Source organism: Balaenoptera borealis (genome assembly GCF_965194805.1).
Source record: "Balaenoptera borealis genome assembly, chromosome: 3".
In the NCBI taxonomy this organism is placed as follows: Eukaryota; Metazoa; Chordata; class Mammalia; order Artiodactyla; family Balaenopteridae; genus Balaenoptera; species Balaenoptera borealis.
Window position 1 is genome coordinate 172,374,076 of NC_138866.1, and position 18,668 is coordinate 172,392,743.

The window sequence follows — 18,668 nt, forward strand, 5'->3', positions numbered from 1 at the left end:
CCTGATACCAAAACCAGACAAAGATACTACAAAAAAAGAAAATTACAGATAAAAAATCTTAAAAAGACCCCGAATAGCCAAAGAAGTCTTGAGGGAAAAAAATGGAGCTGGAGGAATCAGACTCCCTGACTTCAGACTATACTACAGAGCTACAGTAATCAAGACATTATGGTACTGGCACAAAAACAGAAATATAGATCAATGGAACAAGATAGAAAGCCCAGAGATAAACCCACGCACCTATGGTCAACTAATCTACAACAAAGGAGGCAAGGATATACAATGGAGAAAAGACAGTCTCTTCAGTAAGTGGTGCTGGGAAAACTGGACAGCTACATGTAAAAGAATGAAATTAGAACACTCCCTAACACCATACACAAAAATAAACTCAAAATGGATTCGAGACCTAAATGTAAGACTGGACACTATAAAACTCTTAGAGGAAAACATAGGAAGAACACTCTTTGACATAAATCACAGCAAGATCTTTTTTGATCCACCTCCTAGAGTAATGGAAATAAAAACAAAAATAAACAAATGGGACCTAATGAAACTTCAAAGCTTTTGCACAGCAAAGGAAACCATAAACAAGACCAAAAGACAACCCTCAGGATGGGAGAAAATATTTGCAAATGAATCAATGGACAAAGGATTAATCTCCAAAATATATAAACAGCTCATGCAGCTCAATATTAAAGAAACAAACAACCCAATCCAAAAATGGGCAGAAGACCTAAATAGACATTTCTCCAAAGAAGACATACACATGGCCAAGAAGCACATGAAAAGCTGCTCAACATCACTAATTATTAGAGAAATGCAAATCAAAACTACAATGAGGTATCACCTCACACCAGTTAGAATGGGCATCATCAGAAAATCTACAAACAACAAATGCTGGAGAGGGTGTGGAGAAAAGGGAACCCTCTTGCACTGTTGGCAGGAATGTAAATTGATGCAGCCACTATGGAGAACAGTATGGAGGTTCCTTAAAAAACTAAAAATAGAATTACCATATGATCCAGCAATCCCACTACTGGGCATATACCTAGAGAAAATCATAATTCAAAACGACACATGCACCCCAATGTTCATTGCAGCACTATTTACAATAGCCAGGTCATGGAAGCAACCTATGCCCATCAACAGACGAATGCATAAAGAAGATGTGGTACATATACACAATGGAATATTACTCAGCCATAAAAAGGAATGAAATTGGGTCATTTGTTGAAATGTGGATGGATCTAGACACTGTCATACAGATTGAAGTTAAGTCAGAAAGAGATAAACAAATATCATATATTAATGCATATATGTGGAACCTAGAAAAATGATACAGAGGAACCTGTTTGCAGGGCAGAATTTGAGACACAGATGTAGAGAACAAACATATGGACACCAAGCGGGGAGAGTGGCGGGTGGGTGGGGGTGGTGGTGTGATGAATTGGGCGATTGGGATTGAGATGTATACACTGATGTGTATAAAATTGATGACTTAAAAAAAAAAAACAACAGATGTCATGAAGATACTCTGGGAAGGAAGGTGCTGGCAGTTCTGAAACAAGCTAGAATTGTAGATGTCACACTGCTTGCCTAGAATGTGTTCATGTGGCCCAACCACAGGTCCAAGTTGCCATATCTGAGAGGGTTCTCTGCTGAGAAAGAAGGGGACAGAGACCAATATTATATTTAAAGTGACAGAAGTAGCAGCTTATCCATTATTTCTGCTGATTTAACCTCAAGAACAGAAGGATTATTTGAACAATCTGGTGTCAAATAGTTGAATAACAAATTAATCAGCTATGCCACCAATTTACAAGAACTGCCATTGAATCTGAATGATCCATTGAGCCTTAAGAAAGTGGTGTAGTGGACAAACCTACTAGATATGTTGTTGAACAGACCTGGGCTAAATTCATATGTAGAAGTGAATTTCGTGGCCCAGAGAATCCTCTGATGAAAACTTTTAACTTGTTTGGGCACACCAAGGGGTGGTGGCACATATAGATGCAGCAAGGGGGCCTCTCCCTGTGGGAGCAGATGCTTCCTGCAAAGAAACACAAGGAGCAGAGAGTACACAGGGCCTGAATCTTCCTGACCTCATGGTCAGCGTTGTAGCAGAAACTTTGAAGTAGGTGGAAGATTATTTTGTATACTAAACGGAGAATGTACTTGGAGATCTAAAAGCCCAGAAATGCTTTTCTTCAAGCATGTAAAAATAGGGGACTTTGGTACAGCCTTCCAAAAAATCATTGCAGACAACACAGACTGGACTCATAAGAGTGAGAAGAGAATGACAGCATGCTTTTCCAGAGGGGGCACCTCTGCCTAGTTTACCAGGACACTTGGAAGGATCTGACTGTTATGCCATGGCTATTATTTCTTGACCTGTGGAGGTAATGTGTTTTTCAGAGGAGTTTCGACTGTAAAATGAAGTCCTACACTTCCCCAAAACTCAATTATTCTTTTGTGCTGAAAGCCTATCCATGTGCATATATAGCTAGCTGTAAGTTCGCTAGCCCTCTTTGAGCCATTCTGAACAGAACAGAAAGAAAGAAGTTTTGACAGGTTGAGAAACAGCCATATCCCTGAATCCCACAGGAAAAGGTGTCCAAGAAAAGGCAAACGTATCCAGTGGTTAATTCCTGAGACCATCTGCTTCAGCTGCTGCAAAGTGAATTTTTCCAAACTTCTGGTAGGACTAATTTTGGCTTACAGAAGAGATAATCAACCAAGAAGAGAAACTGCAAAACTGAAGTAGCAGCTATGCCTTATTTCTCAGAAAAAGGGGGTTAAGGATGGCAAGAAAGAAGTAGGGGCATAGGGCTTCCCTGGTGGGGCAGTGGTTGAGAATCTGCCTGCCAATGCAGGGGACGCGGGTTCGGGCCCTGGTCTGGGAGGATCCCACATGCCGCGGAGCAACTAGGCCCATGAGCCACAACTACTGAGCCTGCGCGTCTGGAGCCTGTGCTCCGCAACAAGAGAGGCCGCGATAGTGAGAGGTTCGCGCACCGCGATGAAGAGTGGCCCCCGCTTGCCGCAACTGGAGAAAGCCCTCGCACAGAAGCGAAGACCCAACACAGCCAAAAAATAAAAATAAATAAATAAATTAAATTAAAAAAAAAAAAATCCTACTTAAAAAAAAAAAAAAAGAAGTAGGGGCATAATTGTCTAGCTTTAATTAGGCTCCTATAAATAATACAAAAGTGAACTTTAAAAAATTAATATACTTATCTTTAAGCATTTTTGGCATTTCTGATAAGCAAATGGAGCATATACAAGATGTATTTATGGGAAAAGGCTGAGGATAATTCTTATTTGCATTTTATACTAGTTTTATTAAAATCTAAATTTAAAAATATCCTCCCAACAAAACAAAACAAAAAAAAAGAATTACTGTTATATCATAAGCAAGTGTAGGGCACAGTAACTCAACTTTACTGACGTGTTCTAGGCACTTTCATACATTTATGGTTATCTTTTCTAGTGTTTTGGAAGGTCGTACAGCTGAGCAATCAAGGAACATGGGCTAGAGTCTGTCTGGGGTCAGACAGACCTGGGTGTGAAACCCGTCCCCACCTCTTACTTGCTGTGTGATTGTGAACCTCAATTTCCTTATCTGTAAAATTAGGTAATCATAGAACCTATCTCATAAGGAACTATTCCACAGACATTGCCATTATTATTATAATTAATAAACATTAATATTCTGTTTCTTCTTTTGTAGATGATGTCAAAAAATTGTTAAGGGAGTTAGATGTCATGAATTCTGTGATTGCTCAGCTGGCCGCAGAAGGTAACTCTGCATCCTCCATCTATCAATATTTCAAAAATGGGGAATGGTTTATCTTTCACATCTGATTAAAGTACCGATTGAAAATAGTTTTTGAAACACCAATTTTGTATTGTCATTAAACTCTCCCAAACCAAGATGGGCTCCAACCAAGGTAAGATCTGTGGAGCTTTGGTTTTCACAGCGTGCTTTAACGTAATGGTTGAATAAGCCTTCACATACTTGTGTTATTTGTTTTTGATACACAGAGGAAGTAGTTATCCATGAGTTTGCTAGTCTTTGCCTAGCAAACATGTCTGCAGAGTATACCAGCAAAGTGCAAATATTTGAACAGGGTGGATTAGAGCCTCTCATCAGACTGCTAAGCAGCCCAGACCCAGACGTGAAGAAGAATTCTATCGAGTGCATTTACAACTTGGTCCAGGTGAGATTAATTTCTAACAATGAGTTTTGACAAAAGCTGGTTACAGAATTTATTTTCCCATTAAAAAAAGGACAAGGCTTCAAAAAAAGGTCCAGTTTTAATTAATCACTCCTTCTCAGTACTATTTAGTAGTTATCATTCAGAGGGAAAAAAAATGGAAGTTTAGAGTCGATACCTTTCAGTTTTCACGTTTTGTAAGTAATTGTTCCCCATAAAAGGGCATTTAAAAAAATAGAATGGCTTGCAAATTAAGGCAGGATTATACTAGGTAAGTACTATTTCTTCCAAAACAGGAAATCTAATATTAGTGTTGAACTAGTTTTGACCTAGGCAGTTACCTGTTGATCTAATCTTGGTGATCCAATTGGTTGTATCATCTGCCTTATGCAATGTACCAAGATTTTGGATTCGGCTTCTTTGTTGGTGAAAAGTTGAGTTTTGCTGAACAGAACTCATCATTCACAGTTGCAAGATGCTACCTCACTGTGCTGCTTTCCTTCATAATGGAAGAAACACCCTACCCGCCCTTGCCCACAACCTGTCCTGTCCTCTGGCCCCTCCCCTCCAATCCCCAACCCAGCACACACACCCTCACACCCCCAGCAGGTCAGCTTGCTACCACTTTGGACAGCCTTCTCTGCTTCTTTTCCTGCTCAGGTTCCTGAACAATTCCCACACACGTTTGGTAAGCTTTAGATCAACTGGAAGTACAAGACACCATTTTAAGTAGCCGTCAAGAGAATGTGAAAGAAGAGATATGGAAGCAAAGGTGAAGGAGGGTTCATTGAGAAGCAAAGTATCTAGACAAAATATATAGAAAAAGAGGACAAAGGCACTCATGCCAAAAGGCACCCAAAGCATGCAACCCTGGCCCTGGCATGTCCTTGCCGCGTAGCTGGGCCCCCACTGGTGTTACCTTTACTCTTCCTGAAGAGCAAGTGCAGCCATATCCCTTCTCTGGTGACTTTACTTCATCCTATAGGCCTAAATAATCCTGCAAACGTGTTTGTGTGTTTCATGCCAAGACTCCTCATTAAGTCTATTTCTCTATATTTTTTATCAAGTGGAAATGAAAAGACTTACCTCCACTATTCTTCATAACAGAAGGACTAGTTAATAACAGTGTATTCATTTCCTAAGGCTGCTGTAACAAAGTACCACAAACTGGCTAAAACAACAGGAACCTATACCCTCACGGTTCTGGAGGCTGGACTTCTGACATCAAGGTGTCATCAGGGCCGTGCTCCGTCTGGGACTCTGGGTAGACTCCTCCCTTACCTCTTCCCAGCTTCTGGTGGTGGCTGTGAATCCTTGGCGGTCCCTGGTTTGCAGCCTCATCACTGCAATCTCTCCCTCTGTCGGCTCTCTCGCCTCCTGTTATAAAGACACCAATCTTATACGGACACCACTAATTACCCACCCTACTCCCCCATGACCTTAGCTTAACTAATTACATCTGCAACGATCCCATTTCCAAATAAGGTCACATTTTGAGGTACTGAGGACTAGGACTTCAACATATTTTGGGGGTGGGGGGTTACAATTCAACCCATAGCAAGCAGCAACCTATAGTTTTTATGTCTGAAGGAAGCTGACTACGAGAGGCCGGTTGAAGGACAGACAGAGGGAAGATAAGCTGGAAGTGGGGCCTTTTCTGTATTTAATTCTATTTTAAGTTTACCCTGTTTTGATTTAAAATGTCATGATTTAGTAATCAGAGTTTGGGGGCTTTTCATGACTTTTTTGCTTTGTTTTCTCTGTCGCTCACCCCAACGACCCTCCCTCCACCACTCACCCAGGATTACAAGCACACCATGCAGAGCGACTTGTCTGGACTCTAATGACCCCTTGATCTTGTAAACGTCTTAAATTAAGGTCATGTGTCAGAACTAAACCTGATGTAAATTTGCATGCACAGGTCCTGCCAACAGCACTGCATGCAGATTAGCATTTTATAAACCATCCATTTGAATGACGATAATAAGGAATTGATACCATCATTTCATTTTATCGACTACTATTTGAAACAGGGTATAGCATGTGAAAAGAATTTCATTATGCATAGATTTTATTGTGATGCTGTTTCTAGTAAGAGGAATTTGCTGTATAATAAAGAAACAGTAGCTGCTGAGAAGTCATAGATCATGCCTATTTCCTACTATTGACAAGGTCTGTATAGTTAAAATGAATATTTTGGTGTTGTCAATCCAGGGTTTGCTTATATTTGTTTGTGAGTATTTTGGAAGCAAATCCAGAATAAAAGATGGGAACATTATAACTTATAATGTTCTTTGTTAGAAAACAGAATCTCTCCATTCTTGAGACTGTATTTTGCTTTAAAAATCACTTATTTGAACATTTATATTTCCTGGCAGGATTTTCAGTGCCGAGCGACACTTCAAGAACTAAATGCAATCCCTCCTATATTAGATCTCTTGAAGTCAGAATATCCAATTATTCAGTTGTTGGCGCTCAAAACCTTAGGTGTTATTACAAATGATAAGGAGTGCCGGGCAATGCTAAGAGACAGTCAAGGAGTGGACCACCTTATTAAGATCCTAGAAACTAAGGTACCTGTAACATTCATTCAACTCTCTATGAGGAGATGTATCTCTCCTAAGTGTTGTTATAAAATACAAATTATAGAATATTTTTTTAATGAAATTTTATTATATTTAAGCATGATGCTAAGTAGAATGGACTAATTTGCTTATTGCTACATAGTTTACCAGCACAATTAAATCAGACTAATGGTAGAGGGCATTCTAAAATAATTTAATTTTTTAAAATCTTCTAATTTAGAAGATTTAAGATTTTTGAGTTTTTGTTTGTGATCTTATGTTTTCTTGAAACACCTAGAATTAGTCTTTCAACCTTTGTCTGCCCCAGTTTTCTCTAGGGTAAAGCAAGAAGAGTCATTTACCACACATGATGGAGGGTAACCTGCTTTACTCAGTCTACTGATTTAAATATTAATTTCACCTAAAAAATGCCTTCACAGAAACATCTAGAATAATGTTTGACTAAATATCTGGATACTGTGGCCTAGCCAAGTTAAAACATAAATATTAACCATCACAAGTCCATCGCTAGTCAATCTGGCATCCGTACACAGCTCCTAAATCATTAATCTCCAAATAAAGACAAAAACAAGATCATACTTCCACTTAACATGGTCCAGCTGTCCTGTGTACAACCAAAAACACACTGTCCCCTTCCCCATAGGAGGATGCAAAGTCCTTGGATGATGTTTACTCTTCTCCTTGACATCCCATAAAGATGTAAAATTAACCGTACTTAAATACCATATTGTAAAGGCAGTACATCCCATGTTGCCTGAGGGGATAAGAGAGAGAAGAAAAGGATATTTCATACGCACACACACACAAACACACACACACATTTATAACAAAATAAGGAAGCAATACTCATGACAATTATAGTCCTCTTTTCTGTAACTGATCACATGGTTGTAGTTGGTATTTATAACTACCTTCTTCCGATACCCATTCCATATTCCCCTTGCCCTCAGCAAGCACCTCAGCTCATCTTGATTCTTTACTTGATGTGGTGACCCAAACCTTCATTCCTCAAGAGCCTGGACCATTAGTAGTGGTACCCAGATTGGGTCATTATAGTTTTCCATCAACCTTAATCACAGGGTATGGTATTACTAAGAGATGCCATAAGGGACCCCCTGTATTCCAGGCATAGTCTTCCTCACCTCTGTTGTGGAGTAGCAGTCCAATTTCCCTTGGATAGGTGGGATCAATCACCCCAATCAGCACAGTAACTCTTCTTTGCCTGTTGATTCGGAGCCATGAGGCTCCCAAAGAGGCCAGGTGGCAGTCTTAGCTTTCAGTTCTGTGGACTCATTGTTGTGTCTCCAGGTGGAAGTATCCCTCCCTTTGGATCTAAGATTTCTAGATCAGCAGAGCATGAGGTTACAGATACAGGAAACAAAATTTTTGCTACTGAATTGTCATGGGTAATAGTGAGTGGTGCCACTCCCATATCCACTCCTTGGTTCCTGGGAGTAACAGCAACATATATTGGATGCTGTTCCAGAGAATATATAGCCCTGCAAGTTATTGCCACTTAGCTAGCGCTGTCACTGTGTCTTCCGTAGGCCATTCTATCAAGCCAGCTGCTTCAGGATGGTAGGGAATATGGGAAAGCCAGTGATTTCTGTGACCATCTGCCCACTGCTGCACTTCTTTCGCTGTGAAGTGAGTTTCTTGATCAGAACCACTGCTGTGCAGAATACCATGGCAGTGGAGCATCCTTGCTGTGATTTCTACCTTAAATTTCTAACTGTTCAGAAAAGGCTTCAGTTTTCCACTGCTATGGGGATTCTGGAGATTCCTCAGGCAGGAAAGCTACACACTCACAATACCTCCCTCTACCAATTGGAGATTTTAAGGAATATACTTTCCTTCAGCTTCTGTCTGCTTTTTCAAAAAATATTTTCTTTAGATTTTAAACTTGTTGTCGGTGGAAGGCTGCTTGAGCAACAACACTTGGATACCATTACTGGAAGTTTCCAGCAACTATTTTTTATCTGTAAAATATTTTGGAATAGGGGAAATGAGAAGAGACGGGACTAATGGTCAGGGAGAGAGATGTCACGTTAATAGACAGAACTGTTTCCTTGGGCCTCTGTCACAACAAAATTAATTACATTATGTTCTGACTGACCTGAGTCCCTCTTGTAATAAAATTTGGAAAGTATGGATTGCTTTTATTACACTTTTCTAAAGTTGTGTTTGCTTTTATTATTAGGAATTGAGTGACCTTCATATAGAAGCGCTTTCCGTGTTGGCCAATTGCCTTGAAGATATGGATACCATGGTGATGATTCAGCAGACAGGGGATCTTAAGAAGCTCCTATCATTTGCAGAAAACTCTACAATTCCTGATATTCAAAAGAATGCAGCAAGAGCAATTACTAAAGCCGCTTATGATCGTATGTCTCATTTTGTATAAACTAAGCATACCTATTTCCTCCTGTAGTCTTGATTTCAATTAGTACTAAAAAACGCTAGAGCATTTGTCTGCTTTTAGATGGTCATTTGAGGATAGTGCTATACTTACTATTTAAGATCAAAATTCATCTCAATGCTAATAAGTAAAAGTAGAGATTGCTTTGTCAAGGATTTAATAAACTCAATATGATTTAATTATAAACTTTTTTTAAAACTGTTCATTCCTAAATTAAGTTTTAAGCTATTATTTCTCCTGATTTTGAAATTTTACAGAATGTATGCACTCTTTGTGACACCGAAAACGTCATTTCAATAAATCCACATTTGGAATGATATCTATACAGTAATTTCGAGTTGCAGCTGGAGTCTAGCTGTTCCATGTTGTATAGCTGTGAAAAATAATATGCTCATACTATACACAAAATACAATTTTCATTTCACTGGCAAGCTATGTTGACATAAATCTGTAAAATATGAGAGATTAATTACATCATGAACACTGAAGATAAAATTATAGTTTCAATTTATGTATATTTGGAGTATTTTATTTAATAAAAGATGTGATTTTATTTTCCCCCTTCCACATCACCCCTCTTTATAAATGATGACAGCTTTGACTAGTTTAAGTGATTTATATTCTAAACATATATACTCACATCTGTATATATGTCTATGTGTATATTATGGGAAACATTTCCTTTTCAACCCATACTGGCTTTCTTCAAAGTTTTAATGCAGTATGCCAAATTTCACCTCCTAGTACAAAGTCAGTAGAGAGGCGCCTCGTGACTTACATCATACAGGCCAAATCTAAAGACAGCCTGTAAAATTAATTTTGGCAAAATTGCTTAATTCAGAATTCTCCCAAAAGGAACTTAGGCCTTGTCATTACCTGGTCAGTTCTGTTCTCCACCTATCTCAGGCCTTCTTAGTTATTTGAGACCAGATGAGAGGGCAATGGAAAGACATGAGCAATGTCAAAACTAAAATTTTTACGTATCTCAACTTCTCTTTGGGTTTCGGCCCCTCTTGTGATACAAGTTTCGTGAGTTTATTACCCATCACGCGATACAGTAGTGAAAAGAGCACGGGGTGGAGAGCTCTTGCACTCTAGTTCTACTACTAATTACGCTACTGGCACTGCAGTGACCTACGGGTGTGTCTGTGAGTGAGCTACAGCCTATCTGGATCTGTTTATGAATTCATTTATTAATGTTTATTAAGCCCCCAGTTTGTCAACAAACCCAGGACAGGAAAGTAAGCAGGCAGTCGCGATGCTGTGTTAAACGTGCCTGATGATGGGGGAACAGGATCCCCCAGGAGGGTCCACCTAACGCAGACTCGGGTCAGACAAGCCTTCCTGGAACAGGTGATTTACAGGCTCGGACCTAGAGGAGATGAGGGAAACTGGCTGGGCAAAGAAGGTCCTGGTGGGTTGGGGAGGCTCAGCAGTGCTCTGAGGAGAAAGGACAGTGTGTAATGGCCAGAGAAGGACAGAGCGTGGTGAGTTCCAGAGCCGAAAGTTTTCAGAATGGCCAGTGAATAGATTGCAGCAGAAAACTGAGAGTCAAGGCTGGAGAAGTAATGAGGCGCCACGTGCTAATGGGCATCACGAGCCAAGTTTAAGGGCTTTGGACTTTATTTTCATGGCAACAAAGCACCCCTCAAGTGACTTAGAGAGGGGAGGGAACCCTACAGATTTTCACTTTTTAGAGAAAGAGCACTCTTGCTGCAAAGTGGAGAAGAGATTAGACATGCGCAGGACCAGATGCAGGAAGACCGGGAAGGAGACTGCTGCGGTGATCTAGGTGAGAGGAGGAGGGGTCCTGAAACAGAGCCGAGGTGGTCGGGATGGACTCGGAGGCGTTTGCAAGGAGATCCAGCAGCACAGTGCTTGAGGGTCCATATGGGTTTGTTGAATGACTTTGTGGGTTGAGGGAAGAAGAAGGTGATGCCAAGGACAAGGCCTTCTGGCTTGGACAGCTGGACGTAGAATGGTGCCACTCACAGAAATGGGGAACTCAAGAAGAGCGGGTTTGGACTGAAGGAAAGGAGATGAGTTCTGTTCTTTTTTGAAAAATTGTAAAATACACATAGTATAAAATTCACCGACTTCACCATTTCTAAGCGTACAGTTCAGTGGTATTAAATACATTCATGTTGTTGTGCTACCATCACCACCATCCAGCTGCAGGCCTCTTCGTCTCACAAGCCTAACCCTCTGTACCCATGAATAAATAACTCCCCCGTTCTCCCTCCCTGCAGTCCTTGGAAACCACCATTCTTTCTGTCTCTGTGAGTTTGACTACAAGTACTTATATAAGTGGAATCATACAATATTTGTCCTTTTGTGACTGGCTTATTTCACTCAGCATAATGTCCTCAAGGTTCATTCATGTTGTACCATGTGTCAGGATGTCCTTCCTTTTTAACTCTGAAAAATATGCCATTGTATGATTATATCACATTTGTTGATCCTTTCATCTGCTAATAGACACCTGGATTGCTTCCACCTTTTGGGTACAGTGAATAATGCTGCTATGAACATAGATGTACAAATATCTCTTTAAGCCCCCACTTCCAATTCTTTAGGGTATATACCCAGAACTGGAATTGCTGAGTCATACAGTAATTCTACGTTTACTATTTTGAGGAACTGCCATACTGTTTTCCATAGCAGCTACACCATTTTACATTCCCATCAACAGGGCACAAGGGTTCCAATTTCTCCACATTCTTGCCAACACTTGGTATATTCTGTCTTTTTTTCTTTTTTTAATAGTAGCCATCCTAATGGGTGTGAAGTGGTATCTCTTTGTGTTTTGATTTGCATTTCCTTCATGTTTAGTGATGTTGAGCATCTTTTTCATGTGCTAAATGGCCATTTAAAAAATCTTCTTTGGAGAAATGCCTATTCAAATCCTTTGCCCATTTTTAAACTGGGTTTAAAGTTTTTTTGTTATTGAATTGTAGGAGTTTTTATATTTTCTAGATATTAACTCCTTATCTGATATCTGACTTGCAAATATTTTCTCCCATTCTGTGGGTTGCCTTTTAACTCTATTGATTGTGTCTTTTGATGCATAGACATTTTAAACTTTGATGTAGTCCAGTTTATATTTTCTTAACTCCATTCATAAGTAGGTTTTTACAAATGTTGCTCCTTATACTGTTCTGTATTCATTTATAACATTCTTTTTTACTTTCAATCATCATAAAAAATTTTTTTGTAGGCTAGGGTTAGGGTTAGCATTGTCATTGCATGTCAAAAACACAGTTGAAACAAAAACACATAATATACACTCTTTAAGTTTTGTTTGCTGAGTAAAGTTTTAATATGCACCCCTAAATCTGTATGCCTTTGACCTGGCACCAGGAGGAGGAAGGTGTTAACTACCATGTTGCCATGAGGTTTATGAACTGGCATTAACATCTCAGCAGGAGCACAGGTGGCCCACTAGCAACTTCTGAGAATGGGTAAAGAAAAGCATCATTACATACAGATTTATTTTCATATACAAAACCTCATGCTTTTAAATTTAGTGATACTGAACAAATGTTATTTTTAAAGGACATTATTCTATTAGTAGCATAATTACCTTGCCATCTTTATTTTCTGTGTAATTAACACGTAAATACTTCTCAGTGTATCAATTCAATGAGGGTACTTGGTTAATATGTTAATTCATCTTTTAAATCCATTATAGCCACGCTGCAGTCAGCACTTTTGAGGTTTGGTGAACACAGCTGGATTTTGAGAACACTCCCAGCAGGGTTGAGAAACTAATTGCCCACAGTATTTAAATTATTTTTTTTTAATTATTCCAATAATTGTTTATACACTGTTTTTTTATTGTAACCATCACATACTCCAAAGTTAGTCTTTTCAAATTAATTCTTTTGGTCGATTTTCTTGATAGAATCCACTCAGAGTGTTCTGTTTAGGAAAGCTGATTGAGCATCATCTCGGAAGTCTTAATTATAAATCTGAGCATTTTAAGTCAGAGATTCTGGAAAAGTTTGAGATCTTGTTTATTCAGGGAAAACTAATAAGGACTACATATATTTTAAAACATTTTAGGGGCCATATACTTGAGATTTAAGTATTAATCGCAGCTTTTTAATGAAACAGTTATGGCCTGACTGAATTCCAGTTTTAAATGAAAGGAGCAGGGATTAAAATGATAGGATTACAGGACATGGTTCATGATTGGTTTAAGACGAATGAACAGAAGTGTTAGTGACTTAGCTTGTGCCAGTGATGGCCAGATTGCTCAGGCATACATCTGTGTATCAGAGGAACAAAGGCCAAAACAGTATTTGCAAAGGTGGTGACATCTGACCGTGATACCGCTTCTGTGAAAAAGGTAATTTTTAAAAATCATTGTTGAAAGAAGACAAAAATCAATAAAAGTGGAAACCTAGTTGCTATAATTTCTGAAGATATCTCTGGGAAAAAGTTAATTAAAATATGTACAAGTAGTGAATTATTTCCACATGTCGATGTAATCTAAGGTAGTATCAGCAGTTTTTGCAGAGATCTTTATCCTAACAAAATATTCTTCTCTTGTATATCAACATCCTAAGAGCACATATCACACATTCTTCCATTTTAATCATTTACATTGACTTTATAAAGGTTAATTAACAAGAACCAAACCTATGACAAAATTTTCTTAAGAACTGGAAATAAATTAGCAAGGAATTATTTGTAAGCTGTTTCTTTTCCAACTTGTCTCTGGTTCTATTATAGCATTAAAACTGAGTTTGGTTTAATATATATTTTTTCTAGTACATGCTTTTAATAAATAGTAATTTATTTAGAATTAACTGTAGAACACAAAACAAAAATTATTTAATGTTCTAATTTAATTCAATGCAGTATTTGCTTTTGTATAGTGATGAGATTGTCATTTATTAAAAAATCAAACTAAATAGAGGAACATCGGGAACAAAAAGAACATTAAAAATACTTTGGTTTTGGTTTTAATTTCGTGTTTTATAGTGGGGTTAACATCATGGTATGTACTTAGAGTCATAACTTTGTTTTCAAACAGAGCTGTGCTATGTTTATGTTATTTTATGTTTATGGCAACTTAGCAATTAAGTAATTATTATAATTTTTGCTATGTCAGCATGTATTGTAACAAGATAAAAGATGATCATAAATTCCTTAAGACTTGGGATCATATCAATACTTTATTACTCATTTTGACTTTCTCCTCCTCTCCGCTCTGCTCTTGAGCATCCAGCTCACAGGTTTGTGCGTCTTAGGCATTCTTCAAATATAGGGCTTTGTATTTAAAATAAACATGTTTTTGTATTCAGTGAGAAGACAGCGCGTGTGAACACAGCACCATGACAGGCACATGATTGATGTTAAATAAGTTCTTGCTAAGTCTGAAGCTTGCCTCTTTCTTATTATAGAATCTTCTTTGCCATAGTATTGATATCATATGAGGGAATATGAAAAAAATGCAATGCCCATAATTCACTTTGCATAATCACTGTGTTCTAAAGGATAAATAGGTATATATTTTAGACTGTGACTAAAGCTAACAAATAGTTTGAATTCCTATCATATTTTGGATGGGGAAGTCTTTATACTTGCACAGTTTTTGCAGCAAAATTCTGATTTTTTTTTTCCCCTTTTGGTTTATGAAAGCTGAAAATAGAAAACTTTTTCATGAACAAGAAGTTGAAAAATGCCTTGTAACCCTTTTGGGTTCTGAAAACGATGGAACTAAAATTGCCGCTTCCCAAGCTATTTCGGCAATGTGTGAGAATTCGGGCAGCAAAGAATTTTTCAATAATCAGGGTAAGCAAATTGGAAAAGGCCACTTTGAACATTTTTAGGTTGCCATATTCTAGTTCACATGGATGTCTGTAAAGTCACATTTTATCTTTCTTTTTCTGTAGGGATCCCACAGTTAATTCAGTTACTAAAAAGTGACAATGAAGAGGTAAGGGAAGCTTCGGCCCTTGCCCTGGCGAATCTGACCACTTGTAATCCCGCTAATGCAAAGTAAGTACAAAAAGACTCATTCAACAGGGACTTGTTTATGGGATATTTAACAGTCCAAGATGTGCTCACTGTAATCTCCTGGCTTTCAAGGCAGTTTACATATTCTTTCAGATGCTTCTATGTTGAGTTATTTATTCCTCAGGAACCCTTATGAAAATAAGAGTCAGCAGATAAGCCTGTTTTCCAAAGACATTACAAAATCTCGAGGGTTTCTGGGCTTGCTGGGAAAATGTGCAGGCCATTTGATGCAGGTAACAGGCTAACTCTTGTAGAAGGTTCCAGAACAAAGAAAACTGGCTAATGCTGGAAATATTAAAGACATTCTACAAATATTGGTAAATCAAGAAAAAAATTTTAAAGAACCAATTTTAAAAGGATATAAACATTAGATAAATCGAGAAACATTTTAAAAGTTCATTGAAAACAACATATATGGGTAAATACTTATGGAGAAGGGTTGAAAAGGAATGTCCTCCGTATTCCAAACACTGTGGCATGTGATTTATATTCATTTAAATTTTTAATTGTCTAGATACTCCATCTACTAATGAGGAAACTGAAGCTCTGCAAGTTTCCCTAATTTTCCTGGGTACACATATTCATTCAACTAGATGAGCTGGAAATTAAAGCCAGATCTCTTAGACCCCAAAGCCTTGCTATTTCCTCTACAGAAGATACGGTTGCCTTATGAAACAGTAAGAATTTTTAGAAGGCAACTTTCATAAATAAAATGATTATTGCCATTTGCGATAACATGGATGGGCCCTGAAGATATTATACTGAGTGAAGTAAGTCAGATGGAGAAAGACAAATATTCTATGATTTCACTCTTATGTGGAATATAAAAAACAAACCAACAAAATAAATGAACAAGCCCAACCAAACAAAAGCAAATGCATAGATACAAAGAACAGAGTAGTGATTACCAGAGGGGAAGGGGCGGGGGGGGGGGAGTGGGAAATGGGTAAAGGGGATCAGCTGTATGGTAACGGATGGAAACTAAATTTTTGGTGGTGAGCACACCATAGTGTATACAGAAGTAGAAATATAATGTACATATGAACTTATATAATGTTACAGGCCACTGTAACCTCAATAAAAAATAAATCTAAATAAATAAAGAAGAGTAAAAAAATTCTATTTACCTTCCCTAAATATGGTATGAGTATTAGTCAGGGTTCTCTAGAGAAACAAAACCAATAGGAGATATATTTGTAAGATTTATTATAGGGATGGGCTCATGAGCTTATGAAGGCTGAGAAGTCCCACGATCTGCTGTCTGTGGCGTGGAGAACAAGGTTGTAAAGGTCAGTCCCAGTGTGAGAACCAGGAGCACTGATGTCCAAGGAAAGGAGAAGATGGCTGTCCCATCTCAAGCAGAGAGCAAATTCACCCTTCCTCCTCTGTTCTGTACAGTTCCTCAATGGATTAGATGATGCCCACCCACGTTGATAAGAGGGATCTTTATTCAGTCTAAAGATTCAAACGCTGACCTCTTCCAGAAACACCCTCACAGACACACTCGGAAATAATGTTTCACCATTATTGACTGGGCATCCCTTAGCCCAGTCAAGGTGACACATAAAATTAACCATCTCAGTACGTTAGTTTTTAACACCCATTTATTATTGTTTTGTGGCATTGTGGCTAAAATGACCCCTTTCTTACTTGAAATAAATCCTCCTCCATCCCCATCATATAGTTCATCTGTCTCTTACCCTTTCTTTCTTTTTCTATACTCCCACACAAATATTTTATAAGACCTTAATGGAATGACTAAAAATCTAACAATGTCCAATAGAAACGTAGCTGAAATGCATAAGCATCAAAACAAAATTATGTTCCTTTAATAGCTACAATCTTTGACATGATAATTTCCTAAATTCAGGGCCATCATCATCTGTATGAAAGCACACACATTTCTAGAATATTGGGTCATAGTAAGTAGCAATTTGAAAACAACATATTCAGTGATTTTTCCAGTGTAGTCATGCCAGTGCAAAAATCTTATGACACAAAAACACTTCTATCTCCAGTGCATTTAGATTTATATATTATCTAACATACTCCAAAAGGCCTCCAGTGTATATAGCTCTCTTGATTTGATGAGAGTTTGCCTGGTTTACATCGTTTTATATAAAATCATAGAAAATTAGGATGGTAAGTAGTTCTAAAAGAAGCTGCCTTCAGATCTTCTCTCTCAATTATCTATTTATGAGATTTTTGTCTTCTGCCAATATAGTTCCATTTTGTCAACACAGGGAGGTCAATTAGGACTAAATGCTGCCTGACTTTTCCTCTATGACAATCAACCTTATTTTTGTAATTTTAATTTATTTTTTATAAATTTTAATTGCTGTTATTTCTTTAACCTATTATGTATCGTACATTGTGATTTCTTTTTTCCAACATATGTTTGGTGAGGGAAATGGGACATGAATGAAAGTGTTTTATGGATTTTTTTTGAGGTCTATATAGCTTTTACTTTGGACTTTTTGAGCTAAAAGATACTGAAAATTAATGGTTTTGAGGAGGAAATAGAGTCAGGTTTGACCTGTTTGTGCCAAATGCTGAAAACTGGGGTTGAAAAAGATTTTATAGTCAATCAAAAGGAATGAACACAAACAAGCCCCATTGTCGATCCTTCTAGGGTGGTACTTACTGAAGCTAACCACAGCAGAAGAGACAACAAAGATGACTGGTTATTTGTAGTAAAAAAATGTTTCCTACTCAGATCATTTTTAAAAAATTATGTTAAACTCAGCATTGGTGAGTGTTTCCAGCATCGATTTTTAGAAGCAGTCCATTTCATCAGCTTTCCTAGCAAAGTGCTAGCTATAGGAGCAAGGCTGAGTCCCTGCCTCTGCTGCTGGGTGGCTGGAGCTGGGGGTTAGAAATAGTTAGAAAGTTGCTTTTCCACCACACCTAAGTAGTAAGAGAAGAAGGCAAAAACCCAGAGCTATTGTCTTCCAGGTGCATTTGGTAGCTGTTTGGATACCTGATAATTGCTAGCCCTTTTTTTTTTTTTTTAATGCAGTTAAGCCCTGAGAATTCTGATTTTCTTTGTTAAAATATAACCCCTTCCCCTATACTTATATCTCAAGTGCCTAAAATGGATTTCTAATTCTTACACTCAGGGTACGTACCTTCTGGAGCTGGAGACTCATTTCATGAACTGAGTAATAACTGGCATGTTATGACAACATATAATGCTGGTATAATTTCCTTTATGTAACTGAGTTTTGCTTGGAAAGTTGTGGGTAAATCAGAATTTTCTGAAGTAAAGAAAAAAATCAACCAGAGGAAAGAGGAACATACTTTGCCATGACTCTTTTTGCAAAACTGGCAAATGCTTTTTTAAGTCAAAGTATTTTTATAATCTAAAAACATAATTTTATAATATACATAAAATAACTTATAATCTAAAATACCTGGATT

General features: G+C 37.9%; 1 protein-coding gene across 8 annotated transcripts in view; it reads left to right on the forward strand.

Moving 5' to 3' along the window:
- The window catches only part of ARMC3 (armadillo repeat containing 3), a 98,811-nt gene that overhangs the window by 26,042 nt on the left and 54,101 nt on the right, over positions 1 to 18,668 (forward strand). For all 8 annotated transcript variants that reach the window (XM_082385365.1, XM_082385368.1, XM_082385367.1 and 5 more), the window contains 6 exons: positions 3,731 to 3,799; positions 4,045 to 4,220; positions 6,596 to 6,790; positions 9,003 to 9,186; positions 14,871 to 15,023; positions 15,125 to 15,230. In XM_082385365.1, coding sequence (XP_082241491.1) covers positions 3,731 to 3,799; positions 4,045 to 4,220; positions 6,596 to 6,790; positions 9,003 to 9,186; positions 14,871 to 15,023; positions 15,125 to 15,230 — 883 coding nt within the window. The remainder of the gene's footprint in view (positions 1 to 3,730; positions 3,800 to 4,044; positions 4,221 to 6,595; positions 6,791 to 9,002; positions 9,187 to 14,870; positions 15,024 to 15,124; positions 15,231 to 18,668) is intronic.